The sequence below is a fragment of the Engystomops pustulosus genome, chromosome 7 (assembly GCF_040894005.1).
Source record: "Engystomops pustulosus chromosome 7, aEngPut4.maternal, whole genome shotgun sequence".
Lineage (NCBI taxonomy): Eukaryota > Metazoa > Chordata > Amphibia > Anura > Leptodactylidae > Engystomops > Engystomops pustulosus.
Genome location: NC_092417.1, coordinates 15,175,989 through 15,194,128, shown reverse-complemented (window position 1 = coordinate 15,194,128; position 18,140 = coordinate 15,175,989). Strand labels below are relative to the sequence as shown.

The 18,140-nt window shown below is 46.0% G+C and overlaps 1 protein-coding gene across 3 annotated transcripts in view; it reads right to left on the bottom strand.

Moving 5' to 3' along the window:
- Window positions 1-4,555: 4,555 nt before the first annotated feature.
- LOC140069328 (Fc receptor-like protein 5) overlaps window positions 4,556-18,140 on the bottom strand; it is a 46,747-nt gene continuing 33,162 nt past the window's right edge. Inside the window, exons 7-13 of one of the 3 annotated variants that reach the window (XM_072114886.1) lie at window positions 17,397-17,417; window positions 9,679-9,936; window positions 9,306-9,566; window positions 8,308-8,568; window positions 7,944-8,204; window positions 6,294-6,575; window positions 4,556-4,894 (exon numbers count right to left, since the gene is read on the bottom strand). In XM_072114886.1, the coding sequence (XP_071970987.1) occupies window positions 4,746-4,894; window positions 6,294-6,575; window positions 7,944-8,204; window positions 8,308-8,568; window positions 9,306-9,566; window positions 9,679-9,936; window positions 17,397-17,417 (1,493 nt within the window). In that variant the 3' untranslated portion in view covers window positions 4,556-4,745. The remainder of the gene's footprint in view (window positions 4,895-6,293; window positions 6,576-7,943; window positions 8,205-8,307; window positions 8,569-9,305; window positions 9,567-9,678; window positions 9,937-17,396; window positions 17,418-18,140) is intronic. The other 2 variants (XM_072114887.1, XM_072114889.1) reach the window with 2 other exon arrangements.

Below are 18,140 nucleotides of genomic sequence, written 5' to 3'. Positions count from 1 at the left end.
TGCCATGGAGAGGGGCACCCGTGACAGTATCCCCCCCCCCTTCGGCCTTCTCCTTTTCTTGGTCTGGAGAAACCTTTGCAGGAGGCTACGGTCCAGAATATTCTCCTCAGGCCTGAACCCCTTCCAGTCAACAAGGAAGAACCACTTACCTCTCACAGTCTTCATGTCCAGTACCTCTTTAACCTTGTAGACATCAGTGGAGTCAGCCTCTGGAGCAGGAGGAGGAGGTTGCTGAGAGAAGCAGTTCAAGATGACAGGTTTCAGGAGGGAGACATGGAAGGAGTCCGGGACGTGTATATTGGGAGGAAGGCAGAGTTTATACGCCACAGAATTTATGCGTTTTATCACCTGAAAAGGACCAAGAAAGCGTGGACCAAGCTTGTAGCTAGGAATCTCCAGCCAGACGTATCTGGGAGATAACCACACATTGTCACCCGGAGAGAAGACAGGAGGAGTCCTACGTTTCCCATCAGCCTGGGTCTTGGTGCGGGCAGTGGCCCGGAGGAGATATTGATGAGTCTGTTCCTCTACCACAGGGACATCTGAGGGAACGGACAAAGGAAGAGGAGGTTGAGAAATTTGTACGTAGACAACAAAGATAGGATCTGCTCCAGCGGACTCATAGTCCAGGGAGTTATAGGAGAACTCAGCCCATGGTAGCAGATAGTACTAGTCATCTAGACTGACAGAGACGAAATGGCAGAGATAACAGCCCAAAGTCTGATTCACCCTTCCTACTTGACCATTCAACTGTGGGTGGTAAGCAGAAGAAAAGTCCAGATACACTTGCATCTGGTTACACAAGGATCGCCAAAACTTGGACACAAACTGAACCCCTCGATCAGACACAATGGGGCTCAGGCTCCGAACGCCGCACTTTCGTCTGGTTTCCCGAATATTTCCGTTTTGCACTGAATTGTCCCGGGATTTTGGCACACGCGATCGGATTTTGGAGCATCGTCGCTGGCTTGCACATGACAGAAAACGGGGGGCGGGCCTTCGGACAACCCGACGGATTCGGACAAACCACGGAATTTAAAAAGGTTTTATGTCGCAAGATCAAGCACTCACATGCACCAGGAAGAAGAAGGTGAACTCCGCCGGACCTCGGCGCAGCGACACATGCAGGAACTCGGACGCACGATTTTAGTGAATCACACCGGACCCAAATCCTGGTCGGACAACGCACTGTGGGATCGCGACGGGACCGGGTAAGTAAATCTGCCCCAATGTATTGAGGAAGTCCATGAAGCCGGAAGATGTGTTGAAAGAACAAACTGGCAAGACATGGAGCAGACGGGAGACCTGGAAGAGAAATAAAATGGGCAACTGGGTATCGGCAACGGATCAACAATCTAGTTGGTATAAGGCCTATAATCCTCTTCTGCTGTGTAGGTTGGACATACGTCTTGCTGGGGGAAAGCGGAAACAACCAGTTGTTCAGGAGAGATAATATGTCGAAGGGTTGGCTCTTCTCAAATTACATCAGAGGCACAGGAAAGGGCATCCGCTTTGATATTCTTCTTCGCAGGACGTAAGGGGATCGACACGTTGAAGCGTGAGAAGAAAAGCGACCAACGGGCTTGCCTGGGATTAAAACGCTTGGCTGTCTGGAGATACAGGAGATTTTTATAATCTGTATATACACAGACCGGATGGTGAGCTCCATCCAGTAGATATTGCCATTCCGCCAGGGCAAGTTTGATGGCCAAAAGTTCTCTATCTCATGTAGAATAATTCTTCTCTGCGGGAGTAAAAGTTTTGAAAAAGAAACCGCATGTGAGAGCTCGCCCCATAGGCCCTTTCTGAGTGAGCACCACCCCTGCGCCTAAGGAGGATGCATCAATCTCCAGATGAAAGGGCTTCTCCGTGTCAGGCCTAGTGAGCACTGGAGCCGAGACAAAGGCCGACTTCAACACTGAGAAAACCTCTTCTGCTGCCGGGGGCCAAAGGTGGGGATTGACACCCTTCTTAGAGAACGCCATGATGGGAGACACCAGAGTGGAAAAATGCAGGATAAACTGTCAAAATTTGCGAAACCCAGGAACCTCTATATTGGCACGTAGGCATTCTGGGCGCAGCCACTGTACAACTGCGGACAGTTCAGCAGGATTTTTTTGCCGTCTTCTGACGCTAATTACTTTTTCATAGTTTGGGGGTACGGAGCTGTGTAAGGTGTCATTTTTTGCAAAATGAGCCGACGTTTTCATTGCTACCATTTTGAGGTCTGTACGACATTTTGATCCCTTTTTATTCCATTTTTTATGTGATGTAAAAAGGTGTAAAAGTCGCATTTCGGACATTTGGGCTCCTTTTCCCGTCTCGGAGGTCACCGCCGTCCGTAACCGTTTTTATATTTTGATATATCGGCATTTTGGGATGCAACGATACCTAATTTACTGATACCGATTTTCACTGTTTATTATGTTTTATATCAGTTCTAGGGAAAGGGGGGTGATTTGAATTTTTTAATATTTTATAAATTTTGTAAACTTTTTTTTTCTTTTCTTTTCATTCTTTCTTAGACCATCTAGGGTACATTCACCCTAGATGGTCAGATCGTTCCTAGCATATACTGTAAGACTTCTGTATTGCAATATATGGCATTTTTGCATGTTATTTGTTACAATGAGCCACTGGCCCTGCACATCTGGCCCGTATATACCCAGGATCTTCAGACAGATGCTGGAGAAACTGTGGCCACAGAGGTACACTAGCACATATTTTTTGGGAATGCCCTGTAATTAAACCCTTTGGAAAAGAATAGGAGACATTGGGGCACATTTACTTACCCGGTCCAGTCGCGATCCAGCGGCGCGTTCTCTGCTCTGCATTCGGGTCCGGCCGGGATTTATGAATGTAGTTCTTCCGCCGTCCACCAGGTGGCGCTGCTGCGCTGAAAGTCATCTCATCGCGCCGGAATTCACCACCTCGGACCAAGTGAAGGTAAGCGCTCCCCAAGCGACACTTTTGCGGTTTTTAAATGCGGCGGTTTTTCCGAATCCGTCGGGTTTTCGTTCGGCCACGCCCCCCGATTTCCGTCGCGCGCATGCCGGCGCCGATGCGCCACAATCCGATCGCGTGCGCCACAATCCCGGGGCAATTCAGGTACAATCGGCGCAAATCGGAAATATTCGCGTAACACGTCGGGAAAACGCGAATCGGGCCTTTAGTAAATGACCCCCATTATATCTACCTGTAATAAAAAACCAATATGGCTAGACCCGGCATTAGCATTACTAGGTCTAGGTATCAACAGGATCCCTACAAATTCCAGGAAATTAACCGGCCACATACTACAGACAACTAAGTTATTGATTGCAAGATCCTATCAATTCCAGAATTTGATGCCACTATAAACCTACATTGTTTACTGGAAAAAACTTTTGCCCTGAGACAAGGTACTGTAAGTACATTCGAAAACATGTGGGAACCTTGGATTGAAATCTCCAATATTAATAATTCATCTCTCAAAGTAATAACAATTGACTGAAATTGGGTTTAACCCAAAAAATCATATCCCTTGTGAAACCAACCCCCCCCCACCCTCCCTCCCCCACCTTCCTTCTGGAAATTCTTATAGGGAACCTACCACCCCGATTCTACCTATAAAGGTAGAAGGGGTGGTAGGTGGATGGATGGGACGTGAGGAGATACCTTTTTTGGGCTAATCCTCACGTCCCGGGTGTCTTTTAGAAAACTTTATTGCAGGTATATGCAAATTTTTTTATGCGGCCACTGGGGCGTGGAGTAGCCGGACATGAGGCTACTAGTCGCGGCTACTCCACGTCCCAGTAGCCACGTTATTCCGCCTACCAGGTAATCTTTGGCGCGCAGCTCCTGGTAGCTGGGCGCCCTCGTCCGGGTCCCCTGCGTTCTGCGCGGCCGCGGCTCCGGGGCCGGAACTACTGAGCATGTGCAGTAGCCGGGGGACCCGGACGAGGGTGCGCAGCTACCAGGAGCTGCGCGCCGAAGATTCCCTGGTAGGCGGAGTAACGTGGCTACTGGGGTGTGGAGTAGCCGCGACTAGTAGCCTCATGTCCGGCTACTCCACGCCCCAGTAGCCGCATAAAAAAATTTGCATATACCTGCAATAAAGTTTTCTAAAAGACACCCGGGACGTGAGGATTAGCCCAAAAAAGGGCTCTCCTCACGTCCCATCCATCCACCTACCACCCCTTCTACCTTTATAGGTAGAATCGGGGTGGTAGGTGCCCTTTAAGTTCACTCACCTGGTTTAGTACTTTTATTGTTCTTGGCTTAACAAGATTCGCTGTAATTAGCGAATTTTATGTGAAAAAAAAGAGACTGTACAAAGTGTGTTGAGCTGTAAAATCTATTTAGTTTAATTTGATGGTCTCAATAAAAAAGATTTAAACACAAAATGAAGGCATTATGTATTATAATGGTTACACAGGATATAATCTATGCTTAGACCTGGATAGAAAATACAATATAATGCTTCATACATCCCATAATCTATTAAATCAATATTTTCAGACTGTTCGACACTTGACCAGTCATAGCAGTGATAAAAATAAGTAAATACAGTTGGGGTGACCTCAGCTTTCGGGCGTTATGCAGAAGCTAAAGGTAAGAAAAGTAACATCATTCTAGTCATTAAGTTAGAATATAAGAATATACAGTCCATATTATCTAATGGATCACATTTGGATAGATTTGGTCAAAGTGGCTCCCGGTCTATGTACATGGATGACTGTTGGATATTGTAGTTCACACTTCCATTATGTTGTAGATGGAGCAGCTGCTTCTTCCATGGACTTCATCCATTTTATATGATAGAAGACAAATAGCGCACCAGTTATTATTACAGATCCGGATAGTATCAGGCGGATAATATTCAGCCGGGTGTATCCCATATGGCCTATGAACCCTGAAAAAAAAAGAATAGCCACCAGTAAATAAATGTGATAGATATTGTAGATGGACTTATGGCTCTAGATGTGATGAGAGAACCTTAACCACAATATTGGCGTCCGTGACGAACATTGCAGGCCCTCAACTTCAGCCAAAAGTTCAGCGCCGGCAATAACCACAATTGGTGCTGGCATTGGGCCCAGGATATGTTATGGGGAGCTGAGATCCATGGGATAATGACTTTGAACACCCACACAACATTTAACACCCACGATCGGTCAACTGAACCAAACTTTAACAAGTCCGCTTATCCCTTCCTCGGATCTTTAACATATGCCTTTCTTTTTAGGCTGAAGCTAAGGCTGACAATATTCATACCCATAACCATTGCAATCTTACGATTTTGTGCAGACACTTTTTTGGTTTTTCCACCCAGCTGTCTAAACTGATCTACCATAGACTACAAGGTCCTCATTAGATTAAAATCATCTGGTCCCGTCCATTTCACGGATTTGAGAACTTCTGATTCTTCACAGATGTCAGGGAAGATAAAAATCATCCATGTACCTGATTCTTTAGTTATTTGCAGAGAGGAGTTACCCTGGTGTTTCCATCCGGGTTCAGGTTCGTCCTGAGCGACCAGGACGTATTGCCGGATCTGGCAGGTTGACACCCCTACAAACCAGCTACGACTATAATTGGCCAGGAGTTTATCCTTGGACATATTGCTGGTGTGGAAGCTAAACAGCCAATCCGGAAAATTGTACCACCGGCCAATCCCATCCATAGCTAGCAGCTAGGGGCGTCCATTTGCTAGACTGGCTGTTGTCCAGGTTGCGTGGGATGAACCCAGACCCCGAATGGAAACATGTGGTTGCTTATCTCTAGTTATTTGTTTTCTGCCAGTGGTTCTCTCCATCAATTATACATGTACATACAGCCAGGCCACTTGCTCATGCGTATTTAGGAGGTCAAAGTGATAGCTGTTGGCCGACAGATCTTTCAGACAACAGCTGCCTCACATCTTTTGGGACTTTAATATTGTCTGCTGGTGATTACACGTGCCTTACAGTGACACTTGGTGGATTGCACCTAATTTGAGGTTTTTGGAAATTTTTTATGTCCACTCCTTCTCTTGAACGCACATCCTTTAACAATGAAAGTGTTAGATAATTTTGTCCCTAGATCCCATCATTCATGTGTAAATTCACATATTCTCCATATAGACATATAGAAGAAGACTCACATGGTGGACTGACCCACTAAAATAGCCTCACAATAGTTATGAGGGTCTATTTCCTGGGGGGGTTGGAGAAGGATGGGTCCACAGAATAATTTTCTCTTACATGCCAAAGAACCACAAGTCGGCCTCTGATTTCTCATGTGTAGAATACTTCACTAGTGTCCATACTTACCCTCTGCCTGGATGAAATTCTCAGCACTTCTCTTCATAATTCTATTACCTGAAGTTGATATTAGGCAAAAATACTTCCCATAATCCTTCATCTGAACAGAGTAGACTTTATAGTTGCGACTGAAACCAAATTCTCGGACAGTCTGTCCATCTTTGTAGAAAGCAAACTGTAATCGTGTGTTCTTTTTGGATGGATGGAGCCTCGTCTCACATGTTAGGGTCATGTTATCGTCGAGTGAAACTCGTCCTGGGATCACTTTCATGGTCGGAGTCGTGAATATCACTAAAAAAGTAACAAAATTAACGATAACTTGCTCTTTAGATTTGGTAGATTCCATCATACAGAATTTTTCCATTTATCTCTAAGTGCTTTTCATGACTTTTTACATTTGCTACATTGTTATTTTTTTGATTTTGTCCTTCTTTTGGGGATTTTGGGAAGTCGTATAGAAGAGCCTACTTGTGGATTTTTTCGGCAAATCTATTTAAATTATTCAGTAGGATTGTAGTGACCATTGCTGACAATGCCATGTACACATTGTGGAAAAGATCTACAGTGAAAACCCCTTTAAGCTGTTGATAGTTGTAAGTGATGTTCTAAGAAAGTAAGTTACACCATCACGGCATTACAGGCGGTCCCCTACTTAAGAACACCCGACTACAGACGACCCCTAGTCACAAACGGACCTCTGGATGGTGGTCATTCACTGTACTTTAGCCGTGAGCTACAATGATCAGCTATAACAGTTATCACAGGTGTCTACAATGAAGCTTTATTGTTAACCCTGGTTCTTATGACAACCCAACATTTTTAAAATCCCTTTATATACAGTTCCGACTTACATACAAATTCCACTTAAGAACAAACCTACAGATCCGAACTTATAGGTAACCCCGGGACTGCCTGTATACGCATTTGATACTAATAATGTTGCCCTGTTTCCGATGCCTAAATAGATGTGGGAATTCTAATTTGTACTTATTTTTAAAACTAATTTATCAGTGTAGCCCCAGGTCATCCTTGATAGCATTTTATAATGTTAATTGTATAATTTTAATGTTCTTTTGTTTGTGTATTTAATAGACTCATAAAAGGTTTTATATTTTGTTATGAGTGGACTCAAACCTGGGTTTAAGCCAAAGGTTCGTGCCCAGGCAGGGTCGGCTCCAGGTTTCAGTAGGCCCATGGGTGACAGAGCCTCAATGGGCCCCTTTGCAGTTGCTCTGGGCCCTGGTACTTGCCCAGGTAAGCCTAGTGCTGGCGCCGGCCCTGGGTTTAGGATTGGCTGCCCCAACTCACTGGTAACACTTTAAGGGTTCTTTCACATTAGTGTTTTCCTGTTAGTTTCTTTTTTCATTGATCTGTTGTCCTATTTTTTCACAGATGTGAATCACGAAACTCAATAGAAGTCTATGGGTCCGCAAAATATAAATTCATGACAGGTGCGTTTTTTATCAGTTACCAAACTTTCAGATCCAGACAAACCCAACCTGAACAGGTCTTATATACTGGATTTGCACTTATGATTATATACTTGTATATGCTCTTTTTCTATTCTATCGGACTCTTAACTTAGCCGCCACATATTTCTTCATTTATATTGTACAAATATTAGTAAAATAATTAGCATAACGATGATTTGGGATTTACCTTGGACAGACATATAAACTTCATCTGTATATTGTTGGATCGATCTAGAATTATTGACTTTTTTTCTACATCTATATGTCCCGGCAGTCGTCCTGGTTACCTTACTGATATTATATTCGGCATCATCTCCCCAGTCTCTAAGGACTTCATTATCTTTAAAGAATATTGTCCGTCCTCCTTTATGTCCAGGATAGTGGTGACATCTTATATTTATGTCATCTCCTTCATAGACATATAGAGGAGTCTGCAGGATGAGCCAACCTGTGATACACAATGATATAGGATGAGACATATATGACCTCAGCCAGAGCGGAGTGTGATGTAACATGTTCCTTTATCTGTATATTTTGGTGAATCTACTTACTATTGAAGTGTACATCCAGTGTAACAGGGTCACTGATCTCTCCAGGTCTGGTCTGACATTGGTAACTTCCACTGTGTGATGTTTCAGCATCTTGTATTGTATAAGATTTCCCATTGTGTACAGGAGAATTGTCCTTGTACCATATATAATCCATCCCCTCTCCTATAGTAGATCCCACATCACAGGTCATTGTCATCTTCTCTGCTGTAAATATCTTCTTATAGTTGGGGGTGAAGGTCACCACAGGTCTGATGGTTGATCCTATAAGACATCGGGGCACATTTACTTACTTGGCCAACGGAGTTCCGCCCCGATTCACTAAGATCGTGCGCCCGATATCCTGCATGTGTCGCTTCCCCGCTCAGGTCCACCGGAGTTCACTACAGTATGGAAGTGTATGGGGATTTTGCACACCATCTTTTACAATGTGCAAATCACACAATGTACTAGAGAGCCTAAAACATGACAGCCTTGGATCTTTGTGTGACCCGAGGCTGTCATGGCAATGGATCGCTGCTCCCCGATGATGTCACGGGGAGCGATGTTCCGAGCCAAGATTGCGGCGCCCACTTAGCTGCCTACAGCGATCAAAGGGTTAACAACCGCAACATATCCCACACTCTAAGACATATTGTTAGGTTGTTTAGATTGTGAGCCCCCATGGGGACAGAGACCAAATTAACATGCTTTGTGCAGCGCTGCGTAATCTGTGTGCGCTATATAAATAAAGAATTATTATTATTATAGGGCCTAACTTGCGTTCGTGGGAAAACCCTTTTAATGTAGGACGCTTATATCGAAAAACAAAATGACCCTCAGACTTGCCTTACTCAGTAATACATAGAGATGACTTGTCAGTACAGACGACCCAGAAGTATTAATTGATTGGCTGCCAAACCCAAACCCTGAACGGGAATGTTGGGTCCACTCATCTCTACTTATAGCGATATTATATCATACTGCAGAAATAATCCTTATATAAAAGATCCTGGATTTACCTTCCAAAGACACAGAAGCTTCATCTCTATGTATGCGATTCAGACCGTTATAATAAATATATTTCCTACATCCATATGTCCCGGCAGTCGTCCTGGTTACATGACTGATATTATATTCTGCATCATCTCCCGGGCCTCTAATGACTTCATTATCTTTATAGAATATTGTCTCTGTTCCTTCGTATCCAGGACGGTGGCGACATCTTATATTTATGTCATCTCCTTCATAGACATATAGAGGGGTCTGCAGGATGACATAATCTGTAATACACAATGATATAGGATGAGGAGACATATGTGACCTCTTATCAGTCTGTGTGTGATACAACTTGTTACCTTGTCTGTAGATCTATGATCTGGTAGAGTTACTCACCAACACTTACACCCAGTGTAACAGGGTCACTTATCTCTCCAGGTCTGGTCTGACATCGGTAACTTCCACTGTCTGATGTTCTAGCATCTTGTATTATATAGGATTTCCCATTTTGTATAGGATAATTGAACTTGTACCATATATAATCCATCCCCTCTCTTTTAGTAGATCCCGCATCACAGGTCATTATCATCATCTCTGATGTAAATATCTTCTTGTAGTTGGGGGTGAAGGTCACCACAGGTCTGATGGCGGCTCCTAGAAGACGTCATGTAATATACAGTGGAATTGTCAAGATAATGAGAAAGATTTACAATGAATAATGATCTAGAATTATTGTACAATGTGAGCCATAAAATTTCAAATGCATTGTCAACATTTTAGACTTTTACACAATACGGTATACTTTTATGACATTAAAGTAATGTGGATGAGGCCTTATAGACTGATGGACATGCCCTAAGAAGGGGATACATTGTGTGATAAAATGTATCTATGAGCCAAATCGTTGTCTTAATGTTCTGGAATGAAGTAAGCCAATAAATAAAAGGCGTAAAGTAAGACTAGAAAGCCTTAGGCCACCTGCACTCAAATGTTTTTGCTTCTACCTGAAAACCACAGTTCTTGTTTCTGCTGTCAGTGTGTCTTCAGTACTTTTTAATTTTTCTGAGTCCTATTTCTACAAAAATGATCAGCATGTCACTGAGATGACATCTATTTTTGTAGAACCTGTGAGACACTGAAGGGGTAAACTGTGGATGGGCGGTATGTTTCCCCTAGGTTTTCCTATTATGCAAGGCCTTAGGGCTGAGGTTGTGGTGTCCAGCACTTTGGACACAGGTGGTGGAAACAGCCTAATCAGCCTGCATAAAGCTGCCTAGCAGAGCTGAGAGTGTGGTCTCTCTGACAGGAGGCTGGAGAGCACACAGCCGGTCTCTACTGGGCCAAATCCCCACATATGGTGCTTCAGATTGCGGGCAGTTCAAAAAGACACACACCTGAAAGGCTCGCTACATCCAGCAACATTGCATGGCCTGGGTGAAAGCAGCAGGCAAATTGCAGGGTACAGACAAGATGGAGGACTTTATTAAATACCTGCAAGAGGAGGCCAGAGCTAATCGGCAGCAGCAGCAGGCCATGCTCCAGCAGTAGGAGGAGAGGTCCCGCCAGCAGCAAGCCATGTTTCAGCAACAGGAGGAGAGGTCCCGCCAGCAGCAGGAAGAGTCCCTAGCCATGTTCCAGCTGATGATGGATAAGTTTTCTGGCGTTATGGCAGCACCGCAAGCGACGACTACTGAGGGGTCCCATACTGGTTTGCAAGGGTACCCGGTTGTCCAGCGTTCCGCACGGGCTGCAGTACAAAAGGCTTTACAAAAAATGACGGCGACCGTCGACGTGAAGGCGTATCTCACTGTGTTCGAGCGAGTAGCTGAGCGAGAGGAGTTACCAGCTGAGCAGTGGGCAGATGTCCTGGCACCGTTCCTGACAGGCGAATCGCAGAAGGCTTACTACGACCTGAGTGAAACAGAAGCCCGTGAGTACCCCCAGCTAAAGGCAGAGATTCTGGCTCGTCTTAGGGTCACCATTCAAGTTCGTTCCAGCCGGGTCCACCAGTGGGCATACTCAGAAAAACTACCAGCACGCTCCCAAATGCATGACCTGATCCATCTTGTCCGGAAGTGGCTACAACCAGAGGACTGCACACCAGCACAGATGGTAGAGAGAGTGGTCCTTGACAAGTTCACCCGTTCTCTGCCCTCTCGGATCCAGCGATGGGTTGGACAGGCCGGTCCCACAAATGCTGAGGAACTCGTGTCCCTAGTAGAGAGATATCGGGCTACGGAGGACCTTCTATTTACCTCTCCCACACGAAGAGGTGCCAGTGACAGGGTCACCAAACCATCTGGTAAGACTGCTACTGCGGAAAAGGGGAGACATGTCAGGTTGGGAGGGGGTTCATTGGGGGGCGTGGATACCCAGAAACCCAGTGAGGCTCGTGACAGAGGTCATAGCCGTATCCAGTGCTGGCGATGCCATGAAATGGGCCATATTGCTGCCAACTGTCCACTGTCAGTGGAGCCAATGGACTGCAACCAGACCCGGCAAGTGTCACTGTTTGCCCGGCCGGTTCTGGCAGCCGAGTCAGTCACGGATGCAGAACCCCAAGTGTGCATGGTCACAATCGGTGGTCACACAGTGGAAGCCTTGCTAGACTATACAGTGGGCGGAAAGTGGGAGTGTTGTGTATACATGGGACACTCGCGAATATCCCACTGCTGTCATCAACCTACTTACACCTTGTGGTACTATTACCCATGAGGTGGAGGTGGTGTGGACCCTGTTTCATGAGGCTATTATCGACAGAGACTTACCAGTGTTTTGGGACCTCTGGAGATGAAGACCCACCTCAGGTGCTGTTGCAGATAATGGACATAAGGTATGTCCGGCCTTGGCCCCTGAACCCTTTAAGGCCGATGTACCCACACCAGCAGTAGGGGTGACCCCATGTGATGAATTCTCTCCCCTAGAGGTCCTAGCTGGTGAGGTCGAGGGCCACGGGGAGGTAGCCGACATGCCGGACCTTGAGATCTCCCGTGAAAATTTTGGGGCTGCACAGCTACCGGACCCTACCTTATTTAAAGCACGGGAGGATGTTAAGGTGATAAATGGGGTACTCCAAATACCAGGGGCTGACAAAATATACCCCCATATGGTGATTGTTGGGGAACTGTTGTACAGGGTTGACCAGGTACGGGGTGAGGAGGTTGAGCAACTTGTAGTACCCCAATCTCACCGTAGGCTGGTGCTAGATTTGGCACATAAACATGTGCTGGGAGGGCACTTAGGTGCTGAGAAGACCCGAGAGAGGATCCTGCAGAGATTTTTCTGGCCCGGGGTGTGGGAGGAGGTAAACCGGTATTGTAGCTCCTGCCCTGAGTGCCAACTTACTGCCCCGGTGTCCCACTTCAGGAGTCCTCTGGTACCGTTACCAATCATAGAGGTGCCGTTTGAACGGGTTGCAATGGATTTGGTTGGCCCCATAGTCAAGTCCACAAGGGGGCACCAGTACATCCTGGTTATCCTGGACTACGCTACGCGGTATCCAGAGGCAATCCCGTTAAGGAACACCTCCTCAAAAAACATTGCTAGGGAGCTGTTCCAGGTATTCTCCCGTACAGGCCTCCCCAAGGAAATCTTGACTGACCAGGGAACCCCATTCATGTCTAGAGTAATGAAGGAGATGTGTAAATTACTCCAGGTTAAACAGCTCCGCACCTCTGTATATCATCCTCAGACAGATGGCCTGGTCGAGAGGTTTAACAAGACCTTGAAGGGGATGCTAAAGAGGGTGGTCAGCAAAGATGGGAAGGACTGGGATTGTTTGTTGCCTTATTTGATGTTTGCCATACGTGAAGTTCCCCAGTCCTCCACGGGTTTCTCACCCTTTGAGCTGTTATATGGCCGTTCCCCACGTGGGCTTTTGGATGTAGCTAAGGAGACCTGGGAACAGGAGAGGACACCCCACCGTAGTGTGATTGAACACGTCTCCCTTATGCAGGACCGCATAGCGGCGGTAATGCCCCTTGTAAAGGAGCACATGACAAGGGCACAAGAGGCCCAGTCTAGGGTCTACAATAGATCAGCCAGACTCAGGACCTTTAACCCAGGCGACAGAGTGCTAGTTCTGGTGCCCACCGTTGAGAGTAAGTTCTTGGCAAAATGGCAAGGTCCCTATGAGGTCATGGAGAAAGTGGGGGAGGTAAACTACAAGGTATCTCAGCCGGGGAGGAGGAAACCCGAACAGATATACCACGTGAACCTCCTAAAGCCATGGAGGGAAAGAGAGTCCCTGATGGCCGTGGGAGTAGAAAAAGCGTCTGTCCCCAAGAAGGTGACACTGGAGGTGGGTGTACCCGATGCCAAGGTGCCTGAAGTACGGATCTCGGAGTCCCTCTCCAGGGCCCAGATTCAGGAAGCGAAGGAGTTTGTGCTCCAAAACGTTGATGTGTTCTCTAAGTTACCAGGTCGTACTTCAGTCATCAAGCATGACATCATAACCGAACCCCACATCCGGGTACACCAAAAACCCTACCGGGTCCCTGAAGCGCGCCGGCTAGCCATATCCGAAGAAGTCAAGCAGATGTAAGACCTGGGGGTTATCGAGGAGTCTAAAAGTGACTGGTCGAGTCCTATTGTGTTGATTCCCAAACCTGATGGTTCCCTACGATTCTGCAATGACTTTAGGAAGTTGAACGGCGTATCCAAATTTGATTCCTACCCTATGCCCAGAGTTGATGAGTTGATAGAACGACTTGGACAGGCTAGGTTCTTCTCCACCCTTGACCTGACGAAAGGGTATTGGCAGGTACCCCTTACTAGCAGGGCTAAAGAGAAGACGGTTTTTGTTACTCCTGATGGGCTTTTTCAGTATGTGGTACTCCCCTTTGGGCTACATGGGGCTCCCGCCACATTCCAGAGGTTAATGGATCTCGTGCTAAAACCTCACCGGAGATATGCCTCGGCCTACCTGGATGACATCATAGTCTATAGTAATGATTGGGAGAGTCATCTAGCCAAGGTGCAAGCAGTGGTAGACTCCCTGAGGGCAGCAGGGTTGACAGCGAACCCCCAAAAATGTGCACTGGGCCTGGAAGAGGCCCGTTACCTGGGGTACCGTATTGGGCGAGGCGTCATCAAACCCCAAGTAAATAAAGTGGAGGCGATCCAGCAGTGACCACGACCTATGAGCAAGAAGCAAGTGAGGGCTTTCCTAGGCATAGTGGGCTATTATAGCCGATTTATTCCCGATTTTGCTACAATAGCGGCACCCCTGACTGACCTGACCAAGGGTAGCAGGTCGGTAATGGTAAAGTGGAGTGAAGAGGCTGAGGGGGCGTTTCAGCGACTTAAGACGGTTTTGTGCGAGGGACCGGTACTGATCACCCCTAACTTCACCAAGACCTTTATTGTGCAGACTGACGCTTCTGACGTGGGCTTAGGGGCTGTCCTGTCCCAAGTAGTGGAGGGTGAGGAACATCCCGTGACATTCCTGAGCCGCAAGCTCACTCCTCCTGAGAAGAACTATAGTATAGTTGAGAGGGAGTGCTTGGCGATTAAATGGGCTCTGGAATCCCTGAGGTATTACTTGATAGAGCGACAGTTTACACTAGTGACCGATCACTCTCCCCTCACCTGGATGAGTCAGGCCAAAGAGAGGAACGCCAGGGTCACAAGGTGGTTCCTAATGTTGCAGAATTTCAAGTTCACGGTAGAACATCGAGCAGGAAAGCTGCATGGGAATGCCAATGCCCTGTCTCGTACCCACTGTCTGATGGCCAAAAGTGTTCGCCCCCACAGGGTCAAACAGAGGGGGAGGGTATGTGAGACACTGAAGGGGTTAACAGTGGATGGGCGGTATGTTTCCCCTAGGTTTTCCTATTATGCAAGGCCTTAGGGCTGAGGTTGTGGTGTCCAGCACTTTGGACACAGGTGGTGGGAACAGCCTAATCAGCCTGCATAAAGCTGCCTAGCAGAGCTGAGAGTGTGGTCTCTCTGACAGGAGGCTGGAGAGCACACAGCCCTGTCCTCTGTGCCTGAAACAGCGAAAGTGTTTTGTTAAGTGGTGAATTAGTGAATCACTGTTTAGTTAGCACCCTGACGGGTAGGATATTATTTGTTTTTGATGCCGGAATGTGAAAGCTGTTTTATTTTGTTCCTGCTGAAATAAACACAGGCTAGACCTGTTTTGGACTGTACCTTGGTGTCACTGTCTTGAACTGCATCACAGCACCCCGCTACCACGGTCTCTACTGGGCCAAATCCCCACAAACCGTACAATAAATGGAAGGCTGACAAAATGGGGCAGATTTACCTACCCGGTCCTGTCGCTATCCCGCTGTGCGTTGTACGATGAGGATTCGGGTCTGCCGGGATTCACTAAGATCGCGTGTCCGTTCCTGCATCCGTCGCTTCTGCATCGAGGTCCGCCGGAGTTCACCTGCTTCTTCCCGGTGCATGTAAGTGTGTGTCTTGCGACACATTTCTAAATGTTAAATGCTGCGCGTTGTCCGAATCCGTTGGGTTGTCCGACGGCCCGCCCCCCGATTTGTGTCGCGTGCAAGCCGGCGCCGATGTGTCAAAATCTGATCGTGTGCACCAAAATCCCAGGGCAATTCAGTGGAAAACGGAAACGTCGGGAAACCCCGCCGAAAATGCGCTCCGCGGACGCTTAGTAAATGAGCCCCTATATGTCAGTAGCTTCTCTCAACCACTCTGAGTATCACATGTTTGTGTTACCAAATGTGGTAGCAGTAAAAATATTGGGGCAGATTTACTTACCCGGCCCATTCGCGATCCAGCGGCTCGTTCTCTGCGGTGGATTCGGGTCTTCCGGCGACTCACTAAGGCAGTTCCTCCGACGTCCACTGGGTGTCGCTGCTGCAGGGCAATTCAGGAAAAATCGGCGCAAATCGGGAATATTCGGGTAACACGTCAGGAAAACGCGAATCGGGCCCTTAGTAAATAACTTCCATTGTCTTAAAGACTGTAGTATGGCAGTATATGGTAGGATCAATCAGACAACCAAGGGTTAAATTACCTTAGGGAGTCTGAAAACTAGTAAAAATAAAAAAAAAAGTTTTTTTTTAAATTATAATAAAAAAACTAAAAATTCAAATCACCCCCTTTCCCTAGAACTGATATAAATCTAAATAAACTGTAAAAATCATAAAAATTAGGTATCACAGCGTCTGACAATGCCGGTCTATCGAATAAGAATAACGGTTTTCAGTGTGTTTAACCCCGTAACGGAAAATAACGCCCAAAGTCGAAAATTGCACTTTTTTGCCATTTTGAAAAACATTAAAAATTCTATAAAAAGTGATCAAAAGGTCATACAGTCCTAAAAATGGCAGCATTGAAAACATCATCAAAAGTCGCAAAAGATGACACCACCCACAGCTCCGTACACTGAAGTATGAAAAAGTTATTAGCGCCAGAAGATGGCAAAATAATTTTTTTTTTGTACAGGAGGTTTTAATTTTTGTAAACGTGTGAAAATATTATAAAACCTATATGAATGTGGCATCTCCGTAATCGTACCGACCCAAAGAATAAAGAAAACATGTCATATGGGGCATACAGTGAAATCCGTAAAATCCAAGCCCACAAGAAAAAGGCAATTTCACTGCATTTGGAATTTTTTCCCCACTTCCCAGTACACGGCAGGGAATATTAACCCCTTAACGCTGAAGCCACTTTTTACCTTCCTGACATGTTCAGGAGCCGGATGTAATAGTGACGTAATAGTACCGCATTTTGCGGGAACGCACCTCCCGCGATGCAGTACAATTACGTCAAATGTCGGGAAGGGGTTAAATACTGTCACAATTTGTTACAGAGAAAACAAGCCCTTACACAGCTCTGTACATGGAAAAATAAAAAAGTTATAGATTTTTGAAGGTGGGGAATGAAAAATGAAAAAAGGCAAAAACAAAAAAGGGCTGCGCCGGGAAGGGGTTAACCAGTGCTATATTTATGCAACCATTCACAGGTTTATTTCCAGAATAATTCAGTTGGATGTTAATATATGACAGATAAAATACAACTGATGATGACAAGGTGCAATAAATCTCCAAATGATTTCCTATATATGTGAGATACAAGTTCACTATCCTACAGGTTGAATAAATGATAATTGAAAATGTGCGGTGACTTACCTTCTTCCAACAATTCCAAGCCTACAAAACACAATAGGAAAAGAGTTACTAGGTGTATAGTAGTATAGTCCTGGCAGATGTAATTATTGAAGAAATGACACTTGGTGCCAGTATTAAAGGAACAAATGCTCAGTGTCTGATAATGCTGTGGCATGTAGCAATGCAGTTACCAAGGCTAGAATAAGATGTACATTGTGCAACGTGCCTGCAGGCTATGCCACTGCCTACAGCAGATAAAACCGCCCTGACAAGGGCAAACCAGCTCACAGCAACCTAACTAATGGATCCACAGCGACCCTAGAAGGACTTTGTCTGGCAGCTGCTGGATGGTGAAGGACAGGTAACAGGAGGTCAGAAACAGAGGCAGGCAGACTCAGGTCAAAACCAAAATGGCAGCAAAGGTACAGAATTAAAAAGTAATAAAATGGTGGAATAAATGTAGCTGTAGTCGGATACAGAGAATAGCAAAAATAGCAATAGAGCAGGCAAAGGTAAGGAGAAAGACTGAAAAAAGCAGCGCAATCTGAATGAACTGGTTAGAATATGAAGGGAGTAACGGACACATCCCCCAGCACTGACTGGTTCAGGCGTCCATCACTCAAGCCACAGCTGCTCACAAAACAAGTTTAAACTCAGACCCAGCCTCCCTAAGGAAAGATCTGGCAGTGGCTTTCCGCACAGAAGTGTGAAATCTGATCCCATTCAGAGCAATTAGTGAGTCATGACATTAGAATTGTTTTTACA